A 19,049-nucleotide genomic window follows, 5' to 3' on the forward strand; every position below is an offset into this window, starting at 1 on the left:
TCTTACTTTTGAAAAATCAGCCATTGAAAACCCTGTGGAGCATAGTTCTATTGTGACACACATGGGGTCACCATGAGCCAAAATTGACTTGATGGGAAATTTAAAAAAATTTGTATGGCTGGTTACAAATCTGCCTAATTCTTGTATCATACTGTTCTGAAGTCCTTCTAAACGCCTTGCTAAAAACCCAGAGGTACACTGTCTGCAATATTTCCTCATCAGCCAGTAACTTAATCAAAAACGGAAATGTAGTTAGTAGCCCATGGTTTAGGAATTCAAATCTTGTTTCACTGATGCCATCTGCAGTAAAGTCATTTATTTCCTATCTCTTCCTTTCTCATCCAGTATGCCTGCATTCAGTAAAAAAAAAATATAATTAACAAAAAAGACTATCTTTGCCCCAAAGCAATATTTCTTTCAGTCAAGTCTTTGATCCACCTTTATAAAAGCCGAGGGAGGGGTATTAGTCAGTGTGTTTGATAAATACCAGCAGGCTCTCATCACATCCCAAGCACCCACTCCAGGAAGACAGCATGTGTTGAATTGGCCAAGTTTAGTGAAGTTCAACAAGCATTTACTGAACCTGATTATGAGCCTGATTATAAATAAGATACAAAGATACAAAAAAAATTTTTTCTGTCATCCAGGAACTTTTAGTATGTTGTCAGTTGCCCTCAAGTTGGATCAGACTCACGGCGACCTTACGTATAACACAACAAAATGTTGTTGGTCCTGTACCATGTGAATGATCATTGGTATATTTGAGTCCATCCTATTCATAATTAAATGTCAATTGGGAGAGGATGCATTTGAGTCCATTGTTACTGCCACTATATAGTGCCTTCCAACCTAGGGGGCTCGTTTTCCAGTACTGTATCGGACAATATTCTGTTGTAATCCATAAGGTTTACATTGGCATTTTTCAGAAATAGATCATCAGGCATTTTTTCCCAGTCTGTCTTAATCTGGAAGCTCCACTAAAACGTGTCCACTATGGGTGACCCTGCTGGTATTTAAAATACCAGCCGCATAGCTTCCAGCATCACAGCAACATACAAGCCACAACAGTACAACAAATAGACAGATGGTGGCCTTTTAATATAATGGGCTATAATAGCTACCATTTACTATGATGGCGATTTCCAAACTCTTCTAGAGGAAGTCACAGTCACCAAGTCTAAGAACTGGTATCAAGTTTCCTTGCTACTCCTAGCATTGTTAGCTCCTCTTTATTGTTCTCATGCTTTCATTGAATAAGCATTGACGGAGCGCAGGCAGGCACTCTGAAGACATGGTCTTTGCATTAAGTCACTCACTGTCTAGTGTGCTTGTTGGACCACAGGTCTGGAATCAGGCTCTGGGGGGAAGTGGGGACTTATTTCTTCTGTGTAGCTCCAAGGATGTAGTAGTTGGTTCTGTTCCTCCTGTTCCCCTTCCCACCTATCTCCTTCATGACTGGCTGTCTCTAGCCCTCATCTCTGCATTTTTGCCTCATCATGCACAATATGCTGCTGTTTCTCCAGAGGGACTGGATTTCTCCTGTCTGAAAATAAACCTGCCCGGCAGCGCTGACTTTCTTCTGTGCTTCTTGTCGTACACCATAGGTTTCTATCTGCCAACCTTTCATTGCTGTTTATCATTACCCCTGACTTCCTCAGAATTCTGTACAACCTGGGTGTTTTTTTTTTTTTTCTTTTCTTGGTGGTGAGGGGTGGCTCACTTTCTGCATTTCATAGCAACTCATAATAGAGATAAGATAGAAAGTAGATAGGTATTCTTCAAGCTTTTTTATCTTCTCCTTGAACTTGGCGATTACACATCTCACATAAAAAGAGCTAATGTTGGAATACCCCCTACCTTTGCAGGGTTATACCCTTAGCTGCCACACCTCTCAGCTAGGGTGGGATTTCAAAAACTAAAATGAACTAAGCTTCATTTTAAATATTTCACAAGTAAAGATTCAGCCATTTGAGTTATCCTGGATTTTTTTCTCTAAAATGTATTATACAATGTGAATAGTTTGCATAATTGAATTAAAGTTTGCATTAGTAATTAGGATTGGGAGAATCCTGATTGTGCTATGGTGATGGCGACAAAGGTCTGTGCTAATTACTGGGCAAGAAACAATATTCGGTGCTTATACTTGTTTTGGCTGACCAGCAAATAATATGAGCAAAGCCTCCACCCAAGGATGGTTACTATTTGCTCTTTTAGTTTTGTTAGCTTCCAAAATCACTTTTATAGGAAGTTGTGAAGTTAAATCAGAGGAAAATAACAAAGTCAATGACTTGTTATTTTGTGACCCTTCACAAAATTTTATGCTTAGGTCTAATAGGCTAACGAAACAAAAATGGCTGTCTTACCGTAGTGTAGTGTAGGAAACTCAGATTTTATAAATTACACACAGACACACACACACACACACACACGAAGCCTCAGAATGTTAGCATTCAGGGGCTATAAGATGCAGAGAAAACCCACTCTAGTTCTAGAAGGTAAGAGCACAGACCTGCCAGCTCAGAGATGCCTGGACCAAATGAAAACTTTGCTTTGCCCTTTCATCGTGTACCACCAAGACCCAGGGCTCCTTTCAGCCTGAAACTCTCAGCTGATTTATGAGCTTTACTGAAACCGAAAGAAGACTAGAGTTTATGACATGATTCTCCTTCACTGTTCATTAGGCTAAGACCATGAAACACATGGCCATAATACTGAGTGGAACAGAAAATTGCTTTTTCATTAAACTATAATCCTGGTTTTGTTCCTTCTTTGCTCTTTCACATTCCCATCCTATGGGAAGTACTAAACAACGTATTGAAAACCATTTGAGCTAAAATTTGATCTTCATCCATGCATACCCAGCTTGTCCTTAAAAGAATGGGAGTTGTGAGAGAGCATGGTGTCTTCCCCTGGATTAAACATAAACAAATGAGGAGTGAATTTGGCCACTCACTTGTATGAGTATCTAATCACTCTAAGCATTTATATTTGCAAGACTGCCCTTTAAGCCATAGTATGAGAATTGGCTAGGTGAATCACTCATATTTCAAGCAGTGTCAACTGATGCCAAAAATCAGTAATTTTGCAGTAATGGCCAATCCATAACTTCCTGTCTCCCAGAAAAAATAAACACAAAACCAACTTTTTTCTTTTGTACTTACCAAAGTCTAAAAGGAGATACCAACAAATGCCTTATTATCTCAATTACTTCAGTGCGTCAATCAGTTTTTTTTGCCAAACTCGGAGGAATGAAAGAAAAGATTCTATATCATTGGTGAATGATTCACACAGCCTTCCCCTTTGAGAGTTTAATATTTTTTAAAGGGTATCTTTGCATGGCAAATACCCAGCGGTGACACAGTATTTTATCACTGCTATTTTTTTTTATGGCACAGGCCCTGATGATCCAGGTAGCACTAGCCTCATAACTGGGGCAAGGTCTGGAGTTTCCCTACGGGGCAAGAAGGGACCCAAGGTTGCTGGATCAAGGAAAGGGGAAGGGGCCCTAGGAGAGGGGCTGGTAGGTGGATGATGTAGCAGGGGGATAGTATGGGGCCTCAGGAAAGGGGCTGTTTATCTGCCACTGTGGAAGTATTTCATCATTTAAACAACCAGCATCACTACGCAAGTGCATTGGCCCTGTATGCATCCAGTGATCCTATGATATCTGGTAACAGATGAAGATGATGGATCAGTAATGACAGTCACTTAAACCTTTTCTTCCTTCCTTTCTTTTTTTAAATTCCAGATTGGGGAATTACTGAGCACAACCCACCCTGCCAACAAAGCCAGTTTAACCCTGTTCTGTCCTGAAGAAGGGGACTGGAAGAACTCCAATCTTGACAGACACAATCTCCAAGATTTCATCAATATTAAACTCAACTCAGCCTCTATATTGCCAGAAATGGAAGGACTTTCAGAGTTTACTGAGTATCTCTCAGAATCAGTGGAAGTCCCATCTCCCTTTGACATCCTGGAACCTCCCACATCTGGTGGATTTCTAAAATTGTCCAAGCCCTGCTGTTACATTTTTCCAGGTGGGAGGGGCGATTCTGCATTGTTTGCAGTGAATGGATTCAACATGCTAATCAATGGAGGATCGGAAAGAAAGTCTTGCTTCTGGAAGCTCATCCGACACTTGGACCGAGTGGACTCCATCCTGCTCACCCACATTGGGGATGACAATTTGCCTGGAATAAACAGCATGCTCCAGCGAAAAATAGCAGAGCTCGAGGAGGAACAGTCCCAGGGCTCCACCACAAATAGTGACTGGATGAAAAACCTCATCTCCCCTGACTTGGGAGTTGTATTTCTTAATGTACCTGAAAATCTGAAAAACCCTGAGCCAAACATCAAGATGAAAAGAAGCATAGAGGAAGCTTGTTTCACTCTTCAGTACCTAAACAAATTGTCCATGAAACCAGAACCTCTATTTAGAAGTGTAGGCAACACCATCGATCCTGTCATTCTTTTCCAAAAAATGGGAGTTGGTAAACTAGAGATGTATGTACTTAACCCTGTCAAGAACAGCAAGGAAATGCAGTATTTTATGCAGCAGTGGACTGGCACTAACAAAGACAAGGCTGAACTAATTCTGCCTAGTGGTCAAGAAGTAGATATTCCAATTTCCTATTTAACTTCAGTCTCATCTTTGATTGTGTGGCATCCAGCAAACCCTGCAGAGAAAATCATCCGAGTCCTATTTCCTGGAAATAGCACCCAATACAACATCCTAGAAGGGCTGGAAAAACTCAAACATTTAGACTTCCTCAAACAGCCCCTGGCCACCCAGAAGGATCTCACCGGCCAGGTAGCCACTCCTGCAGTGAAACAAGTAAAACTGAAACAAAGGGCTGATAGCCGAGAAAGTCTGAAGCCAGCCACAAAACCACTCCCTAGCAAATCTGTGCGGAAAGAGTCTAAAGAAGAAACCCTTGACATCACAAAAGCTAACCTTGTGGAAAAGCCACCCAAAGTGGAAAGCAAAGAAAAGGTAACAGTGAAAAAAGACAAGCCAACAAAAATAGACACCAAACCTTCAGTGAGTGAAAAGGAGGTGCCCAGCAAAGAAGACCAGCCTTCAGTGAAAACTGAGGTGGCTGAAAAGCAAGCCACAGACGTCAAACCCAAAGTGACCAAGGAGAAGACCGTGAAAAAGGAAACAAAGCCAAAACCTGAAGAAAAGAAAGAGGAAAAGGAAAAGCCAAAGAAAGAGGTGGCTAAAAAGGAGGACAAAACACCTATTAAGAAGGAGGAAAAAACAAAAAAGGAAGAAGTCAAAAAAGAAATCAAGAAAGAAGAGAAAAAAGAATCCAAGAAAGAGGTTAAGAAAGAAACACCATTGAAGGAAGCCAAGAAGGAGGTGAAGAAGGAAGAAAAGAAGGAAGTTAAAAAGGAAGAAAAGGAACCCAAAAAAGAAATCAAGAAGATCTCTAAAGACGTAAAGAAGCCATCTACTCCTCTACCTGAAGCAAAAAAACCAGCTGCATTAAAACCAAAAGTACCCAAGAAGGAAGAGCCTGTCAAGAAAGATGCTGTTGCTGCCGGGAAGCCAAAGGAGAAAGGAAAAATTAAAGTCATTAAGAAGGAAGGCAAGACAACAGAGGCTGCAGCTGCAGCCATCAGCACTGTGGCCGCTGCAGAAGCCATGTCAGTGGCAGCTGGAATAGAAGCAACTGGCCCTGCCAAAGAACTTGAAGCTGAGAGGTCCCTTATGTCATCCCCTGAGGATCTAACCAAGGACTTTGAAGAGTTAAAGGCTGAAGAGGTTGATGTAGCAAAGGACATCAAGCCTCAGCTGGAACTAATAGAAGATGAAGAGAAACTGAAGGAAACAGAACCAGTTGAAGCATACGTCATCCAGAAAGAGACAGAAGTCATCAAAGGTCCTGCCGAGTCCCCTGATGAGGGAATCACCACTACTGAAGGGGAAGGTGAGTGTGAGCAAACACCCGAAGAGCTGGAGCCAGTCGAGAAACAGGAAGTGGATGACATTGAAAAGTTTGAAGATGAAGGGGCTGGTTTTGAAGAATCCTCAGAGACTGGAGACTATGAAGAGAAGGCAGAAACTGAGGAGGCTGAGGAGCCAGAAGAGGATGGTGAAGAAAGCATGTATATTAGAACTAAGCACAGCCCCACTGAGGATGAGGAAAGTGTGAAGGCTGAGGCAGATGTGCACATCAAGGAGAAGAGGGAATCTGTGGCCAGTGGCGATGACCGAGCAGAAGAAGATATGGACGAGGCAGTTGAGAAAGAAGAGGCTGAACAGTCTGAGGAGGAGGGTGATGAGGAGGACAAAGCAGAAGATTCCAGAGAGGAAGAATATGAGCCTGAAAAAATTGAAGCTGAAGATTATGTGATGGCAGTGGTTGATAAGGCTGCAGAGGCCGGTGGTGCTGAGGATCAGTATGGATTCCTTACCACATCAACCAAGCAACTGGGAGCCCAGTCTCCTGTCCAAGAACCTGCATCTTCAATTCATGATGAGACTCTACCTGGAGGTTCAGAGAGTGAGGCCACCGCTTCTGATGAGGAGAATCGAGAAGACCAGCCTGAGGAATTCACTGCCACCTCTGGCTATACACAGTCTACTATTGAGATATCCAGTGAGCCCACCCCAATGGATGAGATGTCTACTCCTCGTGACGTGATGAGTGATGAGACTAACAATGAAGAGACAGAATCCCCATCTCAGGAATTCGTAAACATCACCAAATATGAGTCCTCACTGTATTCTCAGGAATACCCCAAACCTGTTACGTCACTCAATGGATTATCTGACGTGTCAAAAACAGATGCCACTGAAGGCAAAGATTACAGTGTTTCAGCCTCCACCATATCACCACCCTCATCCATGGAGGAAGACAAATTCAGCAGATCTGCTCTACGTGATGCTTACTGTTCTGAAGAGAAAGAAATGAAAGCCAGCGTCACGTTGGAGATCAAAGACACCTCAGCAGTTTCAGATGAAAAACTTAGCCCATCCAAGAGTCCATCTCTGAGTCCATCTCCACCATCACCCATAGAAAAGACCCCTCTGGGTGAGCGTAGTGTGAATTTCTCCCTGATGCCCAATGAGATTAAAGTCTCAGCAGAGGCGGCAGCCCCAGTGTCTCCCGAGGTGACCCAAGAAGTAGTTGAAGAGCATTTTGCTAGTCCAGAGGATAAGACTCTGGAAGTGGTGTCTCCATCTCAGTCTGTGACTGGCAGTGCTGGCCACACCCCTTACTACCAATCTCCCACTGATGAGAAATCCAGTCATCTCCCCACAGAAGTCATTGAAAAACCACCAGCAGTTCCAGTGAGTTTTGAATTTGATGATGCCAAAGATGACAATGAAAAGCCTTCCATAAGTCCCATGGATGAACCCGTGCCTGATTCAGAGTCTCCTATTGAAAAAGTTTTATCTCCTTTACGTAGCCCTCCCCTAATTGGATCAGAGTCTGCATATGAAAGCTTTCTAAATGCTGATGGCAAGACTCCCGACAGATGTACTGAAAGCCCCTTTGAAGGAACAATTGGAGAACAAGGTTCTCCAGACCAAATAAGTCCAGCTTCTGAAATAACTTCCACTGGTCTTTTCCAAGAGAAGCAGGAAGAGAAAAGCGCAGACTTTATACCAATAAAGGAAGACTTTGGAGAAGAAAAGAAAACTGATGATGTTGAAGCCATGAGTTCTCAACCGGGACTGGCTTTGGATGAAAGAAAATTAGGAGGAGATGTTTCTCCTACACAAATTGATGTCAGCCAGTTTGGATCTTTTAAGGAAGATACCAAGATGTCCATTTCTGAAGGCACTGTCTCAGACAAGTCAGCTACTCCTGTTGATGAGGGTGTAGCAGAAGACACGTACTCTCATATGGAAGGTGTGGCTTCAGTCTCCACAGCTTCTGTGGCTACAAGCTCATTTCCAGAGCCAACAACAGATGATGTGTCTCCTTCTCTACATGCTGAGGTTGGCTCCCCACATTCCACAGAAGTTGATGACTCCCTTTCAGTGTCTGTTGTGCAAACACCTACCACTTTCCAGGAAACAGAAATGTCTCCATCTAAAGAAGAATGCCCAAGACCAATGTCAATTTCTCCACCAGACTTCTCCCCTAAAACAGCCAAATCCAGGACACCAGTTCAAGATCACAGATCGGAACAATCCTCAATGTCTATTGAATTTGGCCAAGAATCCCCTGAGCATTCCCTTGCTATGGACTTCAGTCGACAGTCTCCAGATCAGCCTACTGTGGGTGTAGGTATGCTTCACATCACTGAAAATGGGCCAACTGAAGTGGACTATAGTCCTTCTGACTTGCAGGACTCCAGTTTATCACATAAGATACCACCAACGGAGGAGCCATCCTACACCCAAGATAATGATCTTTCTGAGCTTATCTCAGTATCTCAGGTAGAGGCCTCCCCATCCACCTCTTCCGCTCATACCCCTTCTCAGATAGCTTCTCCTCTCCAGGAAGATACTCTATCCGACGTGGTTCCTCCCAGAGATATATCCTTATATGCCTCGCTCACATCTGAAAAAGTGCAAAGTCTGGAAGGAGAGAAGCTTTCACCAAAATCTGATATTTCTCCACTGACCCCAAGAGAGTCCTCTCCTTTATATTCACCTAGTTTTTCAGATTCTACCTCTGCAGTTAAAGAGAGCGCAGCAGCTTGCCACACTTCCTCTTCTCCATCAGTGGATGCAGCATCCGCAGAGCCCTACAGCTTCCGTGCCTCAATGTTATTTGATACAATGCAACACCATCTAGCCTTGGATAGAGATTTGACCACATCTGGCTTGGAGGACAGTGGTGGAAGAACACCTGGTGATTTTAGTTATGCCTATCAAAAGCCAGAGAAAACAGCCAGGTCCCCAGGTGAAGAAAGTTATGAGTCTTATGAGAAAACCCACCAGACCCCAGATGTAGGTGGCTATTACTATGAGGAGGCGGAGAGAACCACAAAATCCCCGTGTGACAGTGGCTACTCCTATGAGACCGTTGAGAAAACCAGCAAGACCCCTGAAGATGATGGCTATGCCTATGAAATTACAAAGACCACACGGACCCCTGAAGAGGGTGGGTACTCATATGAGATAAGTGAGAAGACAACGAGGACCCCTGAAGTGAGTGGTTACAGCTATGAAAAAACCGAGAGGTCTAGCAGGCTACTGGATGACATTAGCAATGGCTATGATGACACTGAAGATGGTGGCCACACACTTGGGGATTCCAGCTACTCTTATGAGACCACTGAGAAAATCACTGCTTTTCCCGAGTCTGAAAGTTACTCCTATGAGACACCTACAAAAACCCCTGATACTTCCGCATACTGCTATGAGACCACAGAGAAAATCACCAGAACCCCCCAGGCATCTACATATTCCTATGAGACTTCAGACCAATGCTATACTGCAGAAAAGAAGTCCCCCTCAGAGGCCCGCCAGGATGTTGATTTATGCCTCGTGTCCTCTTGTGAATACAAGCATCCCAAGACAGAGCTTTCACCCTCCTTCATTAATCCCAATCCTTTGGAGTGGTTTGCCAGTGAAGAGCCAACTGAAGAGTCTGAGAAGCCCCTCATTCAATCAGGGGGAGCCCCGCCACCTCCAGGAGGCAAGCAACAGGGGCGACAGTGTGATGAAACCCCTCCCACCTCAGTCAGCGAGTCAGCCCCATCCCAGACAGACTCGGACGTTCCCCCGGAGACTGAAGAGTGCCCCTCCATCACAGCTGATGCAAACATCGACTCTGAAGATGAATCTGAAACCATTCCCACAGACAAAACCGTCACATACAAACACATGGACCCACCTCCAGCACCCATGCAAGACCGCAGCCCATCTCCCCGCCACCCTGATGTGTCCATGGTGGATCCAGAGGCTTTGGCCATTGAGCAGAACCTCGGCAAAGCTCTGAAGAAAGACCTGAAAGAGAAGACCAAAACCAAAAAGCCAGGTACAAAGACCAAGTCATCTTCACCTGTCAAAAAGGGTGATGGGAAGTCTAAGCCCTCTGCTGCTTCTCCAAAACCAGTGGGCTTGAAAGAGGCTTCAGATAAGGTGTCCAGAGTGGCTTCTCCCAAGAAGAAAGAATCTGTAGAAAAGGCAACAAAACCCACCACTGCTCCTGAGGTCAAAACTGCCCGGGGGGAAGACAAGGAGACCAAGAATGCCACCAACACCTCCACATCCAAGTCAGTGAAGACCGCAACTGCAGGTAGGTCAAGGAAGATGTGGGCGCCCCGATGTAGGCCACAACAGTCCTACTTTCATTTGAAGAAGCTGTTTGGAGCCTTTAAGTTTCCCTTTTTGTGCTAGGGTCATGAGGGAGCACAAATTGGTGCTTTACCTTCTCTTTACTATCCTCTTTGTGCCAGAAGGTAGATATCCCAGCCCAGTGAGCCCCTTAGACTTAGGGATAGCTCAGCATATGACCCAGGGAAGCTCAGGCTCACCAGACGGGATGCCTGGGCCTGCACCATTCTGGAACACAGCAGCTGAAGCTTTGTTCTAAGTCTTCAGAACCAAGGGTATAGTTTAAACCTTCCCTGGCAGACTGTGTCAGCATTGCCTTTAGCCACACTGGCCCCAGAATCAAGCCGAGGAGACACAGGCCAAAGATCCGAAAGGACAAGGGAAAACCAAAGTGTTCTGAGTCAAGCCTGGAATAAGCAGTTTAATCCCAAGATTTATATTCCAATTTTTTTTTTCTATTACAAAAAAAGATCATCAGGCTGGAGATACCTCCCTATTAAAGGCAATGCTTTTGTTTTATTATCAGCCAATAAATACCATAATTTCAGTTGACCAGTGGGTACCCAGTACAAATTGAGAGAGAAGTGTTGAAGGCTCTCTTACTCCACAGCCTCACTAGTAGAGATTCATCACACTGTTGCAGATTGAGATCCTACTTGGCAATGACCTTGGCTCTGATCATTCCTGTTTTGGTCTTGATTCCCAGACTTATATTACTCCTCAGACATGACCTGGGTTTTTTATGGAACAGGTGACCCAGCTTTCTCTTGTTGCTTCCAACCCACATGGCGATTTGCATTAATACATTTTATTTGTTTTACACAGTTAATTGGGGTTTTCAGATCACAGTTCACAAAGTAATATAAATTGACTCAAACATATAAAACAAAATATAAATAACATTTCCTTGATTTATTAGGGAAAATCTGATCGATGAAGCTTTGGAGCTCTCAAATTCAGTACATTTTAGAAAGTATCAGTTATAGCTACAAATTTTTACTTTAAGCAATACAGAGCATCAATTTCAGGACTCAGTTCTCATCAGATTTCGTCTTTTACATGCATGTAGAAAACAAACTGCATTTGTTCATGCTTATAATTCATGACAAACCACCAGACAAGTCCCTCCTTGGTCTGAAAGAGTTGTCAGCTCATCCACACTTCGGAGAAAACATGATATCCATTCAAATGGATAAAAACAAACTTAAATATGCCACCAAACTTGCAAGAACATATGCCCTAGCCCATGCAATTGATTTTTTAAAAATCTTTTTGGTCATTTAAAGAGGTAATCTAAGGGCAAAGTAATAAATAAAGACAAGTTAATTTGAACATGCCTTAAAATGCTTTTCTGATGAATTTCTAAAAAGGGAAAATCACACTATTAATTGATATCTAAAACAAACCTGGGTCGACTTTTGGCAAGTTCCTCGGTTTGTGCTTCTGTGAGCAATATTCATTTGGTGTTCATGGGAGTGATTTAGCGCTCAGGTTATTAGAAGAAAAGGAACACAAACTTCTGCTACAAGCCATAATTCTTTAGAAGGCCCACAAATCAGTATTTTGAAGGCTGAATTTCAGCTCAGGTTCATTAAAGTGACCAGTTAATGTAGTCAAAAAGTGAGTCAGTTTATTCAAGTATCAGTTTGGCTGGTTCTTACCCTCCAACCTCCTGCAAAAAATAAAATTGGACAGTTGACAGAATTCACTGATGGTTTTGATTATGTGATGACAGCCTTTAAAAATCCCATAGAGAGTGGAAAGAGGATCAAGCATAAAGGATCCAGCCTGTGTTTTAAATGACTTTAGAGCGGTGACCTCAAAACCAGCTGCACATTAAAATCACCTGGGGCCCTTTTAACAAATAGTGGTGCCCAAGCCCCAGCCCCAGCCCAGTTGTAAATCAGAGTCTGGAGGGCGCGGCCTGGGCATCAGCATTTTTCATAAGAGCCTCAGGTGATTCTTTGTGCATCTAGGGTGAAGAGCCGCTGCCTTTTAATGCTAGTTCTGTTAGTGTTTCAAAGACGTTAAACCTTCTGAGATTTGTAAATTAGTTTTGTCAGTGTGAGTATGTTTGTTGGGGTTTGGGGTGGAATGGGGGAGGGGATACAAGAGCAGCTTCTAATATGAGCCACATAAACAATGAACATTTTAATTGATCATGGCTCATTGTATGAACTCAGTTTCGACTCCAGTTTCTATCATCTCTTCCTGTTTGTTATACTGGATTTGCAAAGTTTTAGCCTTAATTTTAATGGCTTGTGTTCTCCACATCAGCCCCCACCTAGACTTCAGTCTTGGCCTGGGTGGACTTCTCCACTGGGGGGCAGTACTATTCTCAAGCAGAAAAGTTGGTACAAGGCCTGCTGAGGGGCCCACCAGTTAGAAGAACCTGCAGGGACTCAGTTGTAGCAGATTTCTGTCTCCCTTACCCAGTAGAAAGTTGAAGGGGGAGAAAGGGCCCACGAGCTACAGGAGAACTGGCTGAGGTGGCCCCTGCTTCCTGGAACAAGTGAGAATGCCAACCCACCAAACAAGATGCCAGGAACTTTTGGTTGGATACCGTCCTTATTCTTACTTTGTCCAGCCTGTTCTGATTTAGACTGGGAATTTTGGCTACAAGGTGTCCCCCTCCCCAGTCTGGTATGTCCTGCTTGGCTAGACAAAGCCTAGTCTTTCTCAGCCTTCCTCTTGCCAAAGCTCAGTATCCAGCCTTGTTCTAGGGAGGGACGTGTCTGGCTTTTCAGAGTACTGTGCAGAGGAGAGAACACAGTGGTTCATCACTGCTTACGAATGGAGTGAGGTGCTGAGGGCCTTTGAAATCCATATGGGATTGAAATCTGATCCATTTGCAAGATCCAATGTGAGGGTATTCAACTGCTTATAAAATTGCTATAAATGAAATCCTAGAGTGGATTCCTGAGATCGCTTGACTATGCTTTACCAAATGCAAGTGTCTCCTTTTGACTTTAAAATCTGTTTCTTAGATCATTTTTCAAATTAAGATGCACATTAGTAGCTCTTGAAGGAGGAGAGTTATTCTCTAATTCTATCTTTTTGAAAGGCCTCGAAACACTTTGCTAATGCGTTGTTCACAAAGGGAAACCATCCACTTCTTCACTTCTCTGTTGTGATGGTAAACTACCATGTTATATTTTCTCAGATTGTCAGTGTTGAATGCCCTCCACAAGTTCCCAGGGGATGGAAATGCCCAGTGCTCCCATCGCATGTCCCAGAGAATCTCTTCGTGGATGAGTAGGGAACGTAGACTGGATGTGTAGGTCCCTTCTCATTGCTGTGACCCTTGCTTTTTCTTTGTCTTTGTTTACTTACCAAAGGACCAGGAACCACCAAGACGGCCAAATCCTCAGCCGTGCCTCCAGGTCCCCCTGTGTATTTGGACCTGTGCTATATTCCCAACCACAGCAATAGTAAGAATGTTGATGTCGAATTTTTCAAGAGAGTGAGGTCATCCTACTACGTGGTGAGTGGAAATGACCCTGCTGCTGAGGAGCCCAGCCGGGCTGTCCTGGACGCCTTGTTGGAAGGGAAGGCTCAGTGGGGCAGTAACATGCAGGTAAGAGCCCAAGGACAGTGTCTGCACTGCTGATGGAACTGTATCCAGAGACACCTTTATGCCTGTGGATCCATATGAGGTGCCTCATGGGTCTATCACACATGACATTCCTGAGGGCAAAGCAGGTTTAACAAATAGAACCTGGTCTCAAATATTTGTGTTGGCACCACCACCACGGCCTTGGAGGAAGGCCACTTCACCTCCAGAAGGGCATAACTAAATTATCTGCAAAATGGGTCCAAGATTACTTGCTCTGTCCCCTAATATACCAAGAGTATTGTGTGTGCATGAATCAAAGTGATTATGTTTAAATGTGAGAGCTACTAAAGAATCGTCTTTACTCCTTTGCATTTCATAAATAGACCAAGCTAAGAATACGGACTTTTAGAAAATCAGCTGTCCATGTGAAATTCCACAGGAGGGACACTGCTGAAAATGGTCCTCAATAGGTTGCTCCCAAATGTCTACTTCCAAATAACCTGTCTGGCCATGAGCCGCCCCATATTATTTCAGCTGTGATCTTTCCTTATCTGTGTTTTGTTTGCGGTTCTTCAGAGTCACATAGTAAACTGCGTATGCATAATCTTAAATAGAATTACATGTTACTTAATCATAGAGATTTAATGAGAAGGACAAGTGACCTCTTAATGAATAGTAGAGGAAAGTTTTTCTATTTAAGCCATTACCCATGCACCCCGCTCTTCCACCCCCAATCACACACGCAAGTTAAAGATACAAATCTTTGTTTCCAGGATGAAATTACAATTACACACAATTAGTGGACTTCTAAGGGCTTTAAGTTACCACAATAGCTAAAATTCCTTGGATTAAATATACAGCATCTTTAATGCAAAACTCACCAGTTGTGTTAAAGGAAATACAAGAAGTTGCACCATAATTGAAGCACTTCTCTTAACACTAAAGAATTGAAAAACTGGCAGTGAATATAGATGAACTTATTGACTAGTCATTAGTTGCCTTTTGGTTCCAGCCTTCATCTCCCCCCAGAATAAATAATTTCTTTGTGGCTTTATTCTGGTTCCTGGAAAATGAAAGTTGAAACGTCCTTTGCATTTCTTGAGGAATACAGAAAATGTTCCTTGCTTTTCCCTTCTTCCTCTAATGATTTAACTAACACCTTGTCATTGTTTTCCTACTTTTTTTTCATCTGGTTTCTAGCTCTGCCTTTAAATTTGTTTTTTCTCTCCCTGCAGGTGACCCTGATCCCAACTCATGACTCAGAAGTGATGAGAGAATGGTACCAGGAGACCCATGAGAAACAGCAAGATCTCAACATCATGGTTTTAGCAAGCAGCAGCACAGTGGTTATGCAAGATGAATCCTTCCCTGCATGCAAGATTGAACTGTAAAAACCAAGACCAGCCACACCACAGGATTTGAACTTTACATCCAGAAATTCTTCAATTTGAAACCATCTTTTCTAAAAAATCAATTCGCCTAATTAAGTCACTGAACTATTACCTGCCAAATGCTATACTGTGTCATGGTGATACAAGTCACTAATATTTCTCAGTTTTTGCTGATTGCTAAGGGAAGTAACAGTATTCCCACAATAGGGTTCAAATTACTGCAGAATTACCTACCCCAGTTCATCGCTGCTGAACATTTGGAAACCATGCACTAGCAAACCCAACTGACTTCTGCTAGGTAGAGGCATTTGTCTTAAGAGAGAGAGGGAGAGAGAGCAAGAGAGAGCAAGAGCAAGAGGGAAAGCAAGCGCACAAAGAGAGAGAACACAGGAGAGAGAGAAACAGAGAATGAGAAAGAAAAAGAATGCAAGAGAAGGAGATGTAAGGGAAAGATTGCTGGTGAGATACCCAGAGAGAAGAAGAGAGAGCAGGGTGGGGTAAGGACAAGAAAATAACCAAGAGTTAGGTCTGCATTTTCTCAGGCAATAGGCATTCTGTAGTCTACCTAGGGAAACTTCAATCTGTGTCAGACTGAGTCATCAAAAAAGGTCTTACTTTTCTAAAACAAGTTGGCGGAAGAAAACAAAAAGAACAAAACTTGTTATGAAGGCATGTGAGATTTTCACGCCTTAATTTAGCTCCTTCAGTTTGAGGGCTGCACACTGACATAGCATAGCGAGTGTAGACTGGACATGCAAGTGGTTTGAACCCCCTTCGGAACTCTCAGACTTTGTAAACACACGACTAGGTTGATCTAAGGCATGCTCCCAGCATTTGTCCACCCACTTAGGCCGCTCTGAGTCAATTAACCTGCATGTGTCAACACCCAAGTCCACCCCAATTAACTGAAGCAAATACCAAAGCAGTTGGGAGTACATACGGTAGACAATTTGCCTTAGAAAGTGACTTGAATGTACAAAGATACTTGATGCACTTATTTTTTAATGTGAGACGGCAAGTTTATAAAACATCTGTGTAGGATTATAGATACTTGAGTTAAAGGAGCATGTGTGTGCGCGTGTGGGGGTACTAGAAGCTGATCTGATTGGTGCAATGGTTTGATGCTGAGTCATGTGTGTTGAACACCACCTCAGTGCACCTGTGGCCCCTCAGCCAAACAAATTGAGCCTTTCATAGCTTCTTTACTACTGCAAGTTCAAGATTGAAATGGCTTCTATGATCAGAACTGGGAAAACAGTGGATCTTGTAGTGGAAGAGGTTCTCAGCAGGTGTACAGTATTTACCTTCCTTTGTCTTACATTTGCTTTTTTTATTTTCAATTAATTTCAACATAATAATGGGAACAAATGTACAGAAGAATTTTTTTTTTTTTTTAGATATGTGAGAACTTTTCATAGACGAACTTTTTAACAAATGTTTTCATTTACAGGAAATTGCAAAGAAGTCTTTTTTTAAGTGTTTCGTAAGACAAAAAATGAATGATTTTTTTGAAGTTCTGGTGAGACTGAAGTCTGATATTGCAGTAATAATATTAAAAAACCCATAACTAACAGGAATAATGATACCTTCCACCCCTTGATCCCCATAACATAGAAATCCGAGTATGTGCTAGTTGAGAGTGGGGGAGGACGGCATGGTAGGCTATGTTTCAGGGCCTTTACAAGTACCTCATCCTACATACTTCTTTCAAGATGTTCAACCATGTGGTAAAAGAGCCAAGCCACGTTCAAAGGACCTTAGCATAAATTTGCTTTGGGATGTTCTTTTCTGGAGAAAAAACAAAAGAAATAATACATTGAAAGCAAATGAATTCCCAACTCCCACGATTCATCACGTAGAGTCCAGAGATCATTTCCATCATTGAACTGTGAACCTGGGAAGCCAGATCATGGTTAAAACTGATGTCAGGTTTCAAGTTGCAGATCACTGCACCCAGTGTTCAGATGGAACAACTTCTCCGTGACAGCTATACTGTGTTCTGTCGTGTTGCATTTCCTGCAGACTCTGAGATCTACGAAGTAGTGGACAGTGACCTCATTTTATTGTCTGTTATTTATTTCAGAATTAACATTGTTAGTTTATTTTTGACTGATAAGTATATGTTTTGCACTGCTAACTGCTATGAGGGTTTAAACAATGCTTCTTCAAGGTCCCTTCCTTCACTGAGGGACTATGCAGTCTACTTAATGCTGTGAATGACATTTTTCAAATGTTTAGTTTTTTTTTTTTATTAATGTTCTATTTTTGTTAGGCTTCTCTAGAAACACTTTTATTTATTACCCTATTTCTTTCAAGTCCTTGAAAAGAACACATTGATTAAGGGTACAAAAAATTAACACACAGTGGAAAAGTCATTGTGATGAAAATGATTTTGAGTATAAACTGATCTAGTCAAACATTTCATGAGACCACTTAAGAGACTTACTTAAGATACATGTACTTTACTTTGCTTTAAAAAGTACAAACATTTTAGGAGAATTATAGCCCATCTTCAATTATAACCACTCTATCCGACTCCTGTTTTTTCTGTTCTGCTATGGGATTTAATGGGAAAAAATGTACAAAAACTGTCACTGGTCAGCTGGCTCTTTTTCCTAGAAAATATTTCAGCACCTTTCTCCACCCACTGTTCCCAATGATGACCAACCAGGAAAACCAAACTTTGCATTACAGTTTGCTCCTGTCCTTCTAGACACCTTTCCTACCTTGTGACTAACCTAATTTTGCTAGTTTCATACGTACACGATTAGTTTTGTAACAGCCATCACAATGTACCATGTACATTCATGGTGAGAGCAAAAGATTGACAGACTTCTAGGAGCTTTGTTTGATACTGATTACTGACTCCAATTGTACAGATTGAATATTTGAGTGGAAAGAATTTACACTCTGTTGAAATGATGGGATTCCATCGAGATAGCACTCATGATCATGACCTTTTTGGTAGTATTCTTAAACAAAATTCTACAGAGACTAAATGTTAGAGATGATCCTCCATTTTCAATTTTAACCAATTCTACCCCTTTTCCCGAACCCCAACCCCTGTGCATGCTTTCTCAGTCTTGTGGTGGGACTGGATACAATGACTGACTCCCTCTTTAAACGTCATTTCCCATGGAGTTAAAAAAAAAATTTTTTTTTTAAACCTTACATATCATAGTGAATGGTTTCCCCAGTGTATATGAATGTTTTAAGTGTCTCCAATAGCTTATGCAGTTTAGGAGCTTTCCAATACTCTTTTAATAAGATTTAATCATTTGCTAATGGAATTTTACCATCTTGCGTTTCCCCTCTGTTCCCAAATTTCAGCTCTCTGGAGCTGTTCTACGATTCCGAAGTTGCTTTTATTGCCTCTCTTTAGTCACCTGTCACAAGAGGCTCTTGCTCAGTAAAGATATTGTGAGTTAGGATGATAACTTTTTTTTTTTTGCGCTTCTGATTTAGAAGAAAAGATCTTGTTCCCATATGAAAGGAACTGTAGGCTTTTATCTTTTAGCCAACTGAACAACACACCAAAAGCAGCCTAGGGATGAGCATTTTTTCAAAAGCAATTAGGTTATTCACCTGGTATTAAAACTATTTGCTATTAAAAACAAAAAACAAAAAAACCTGTGACTTTACTAATTTAAAAGGCAGCATCAAAAACTGAAAAGGAAGAGAAAAAATAAGCAGCTTCTCTGCCCTCATTCAGAGCTCTCAGAACAGGAGCCACCGACCGAGAAGAGGCATCAAGGCTGGGCTGCCCTGGGGAGCACAGCGCCGATGCGCTGCATGCAGCCTTCTCTTCCCCCTGGGAGGGAGTGGTCTTGAGCCCGCCTGAGAAGCCCCTCACACT

General features: G+C 42.4%; 1 protein-coding gene across 2 annotated transcripts in view; it reads left to right on the forward strand.

The window, feature by feature from the left end:
* The window catches only part of MAP1B (microtubule associated protein 1B), a 100,435-nt gene extending 84,585 nt beyond the window's left edge, over nt 1–15,850 (forward strand). For both annotated transcript variants that reach the window (XM_049865289.1, XM_049865300.1), the window contains 3 exons: nt 3,749–10,208; nt 13,585–13,823; nt 15,038–15,850. In XM_049865289.1, coding sequence (XP_049721246.1) covers nt 3,749–10,208; nt 13,585–13,823; nt 15,038–15,193 — 6,855 coding nt within the window. In that variant the 3' untranslated portion in view covers nt 15,194–15,850. The remainder of the gene's footprint in view (nt 1–3,748; nt 10,209–13,584; nt 13,824–15,037) is intronic.
* The last annotated feature ends 3,199 nt before the right edge of the window (nt 15,851–19,049 follow it).

The sequence above is a fragment of the Elephas maximus genome, chromosome 2 (assembly GCF_024166365.1).
Source record: "Elephas maximus indicus isolate mEleMax1 chromosome 2, mEleMax1 primary haplotype, whole genome shotgun sequence".
NCBI classification, from domain to species: domain Eukaryota; kingdom Metazoa; phylum Chordata; class Mammalia; order Proboscidea; family Elephantidae; genus Elephas; species Elephas maximus.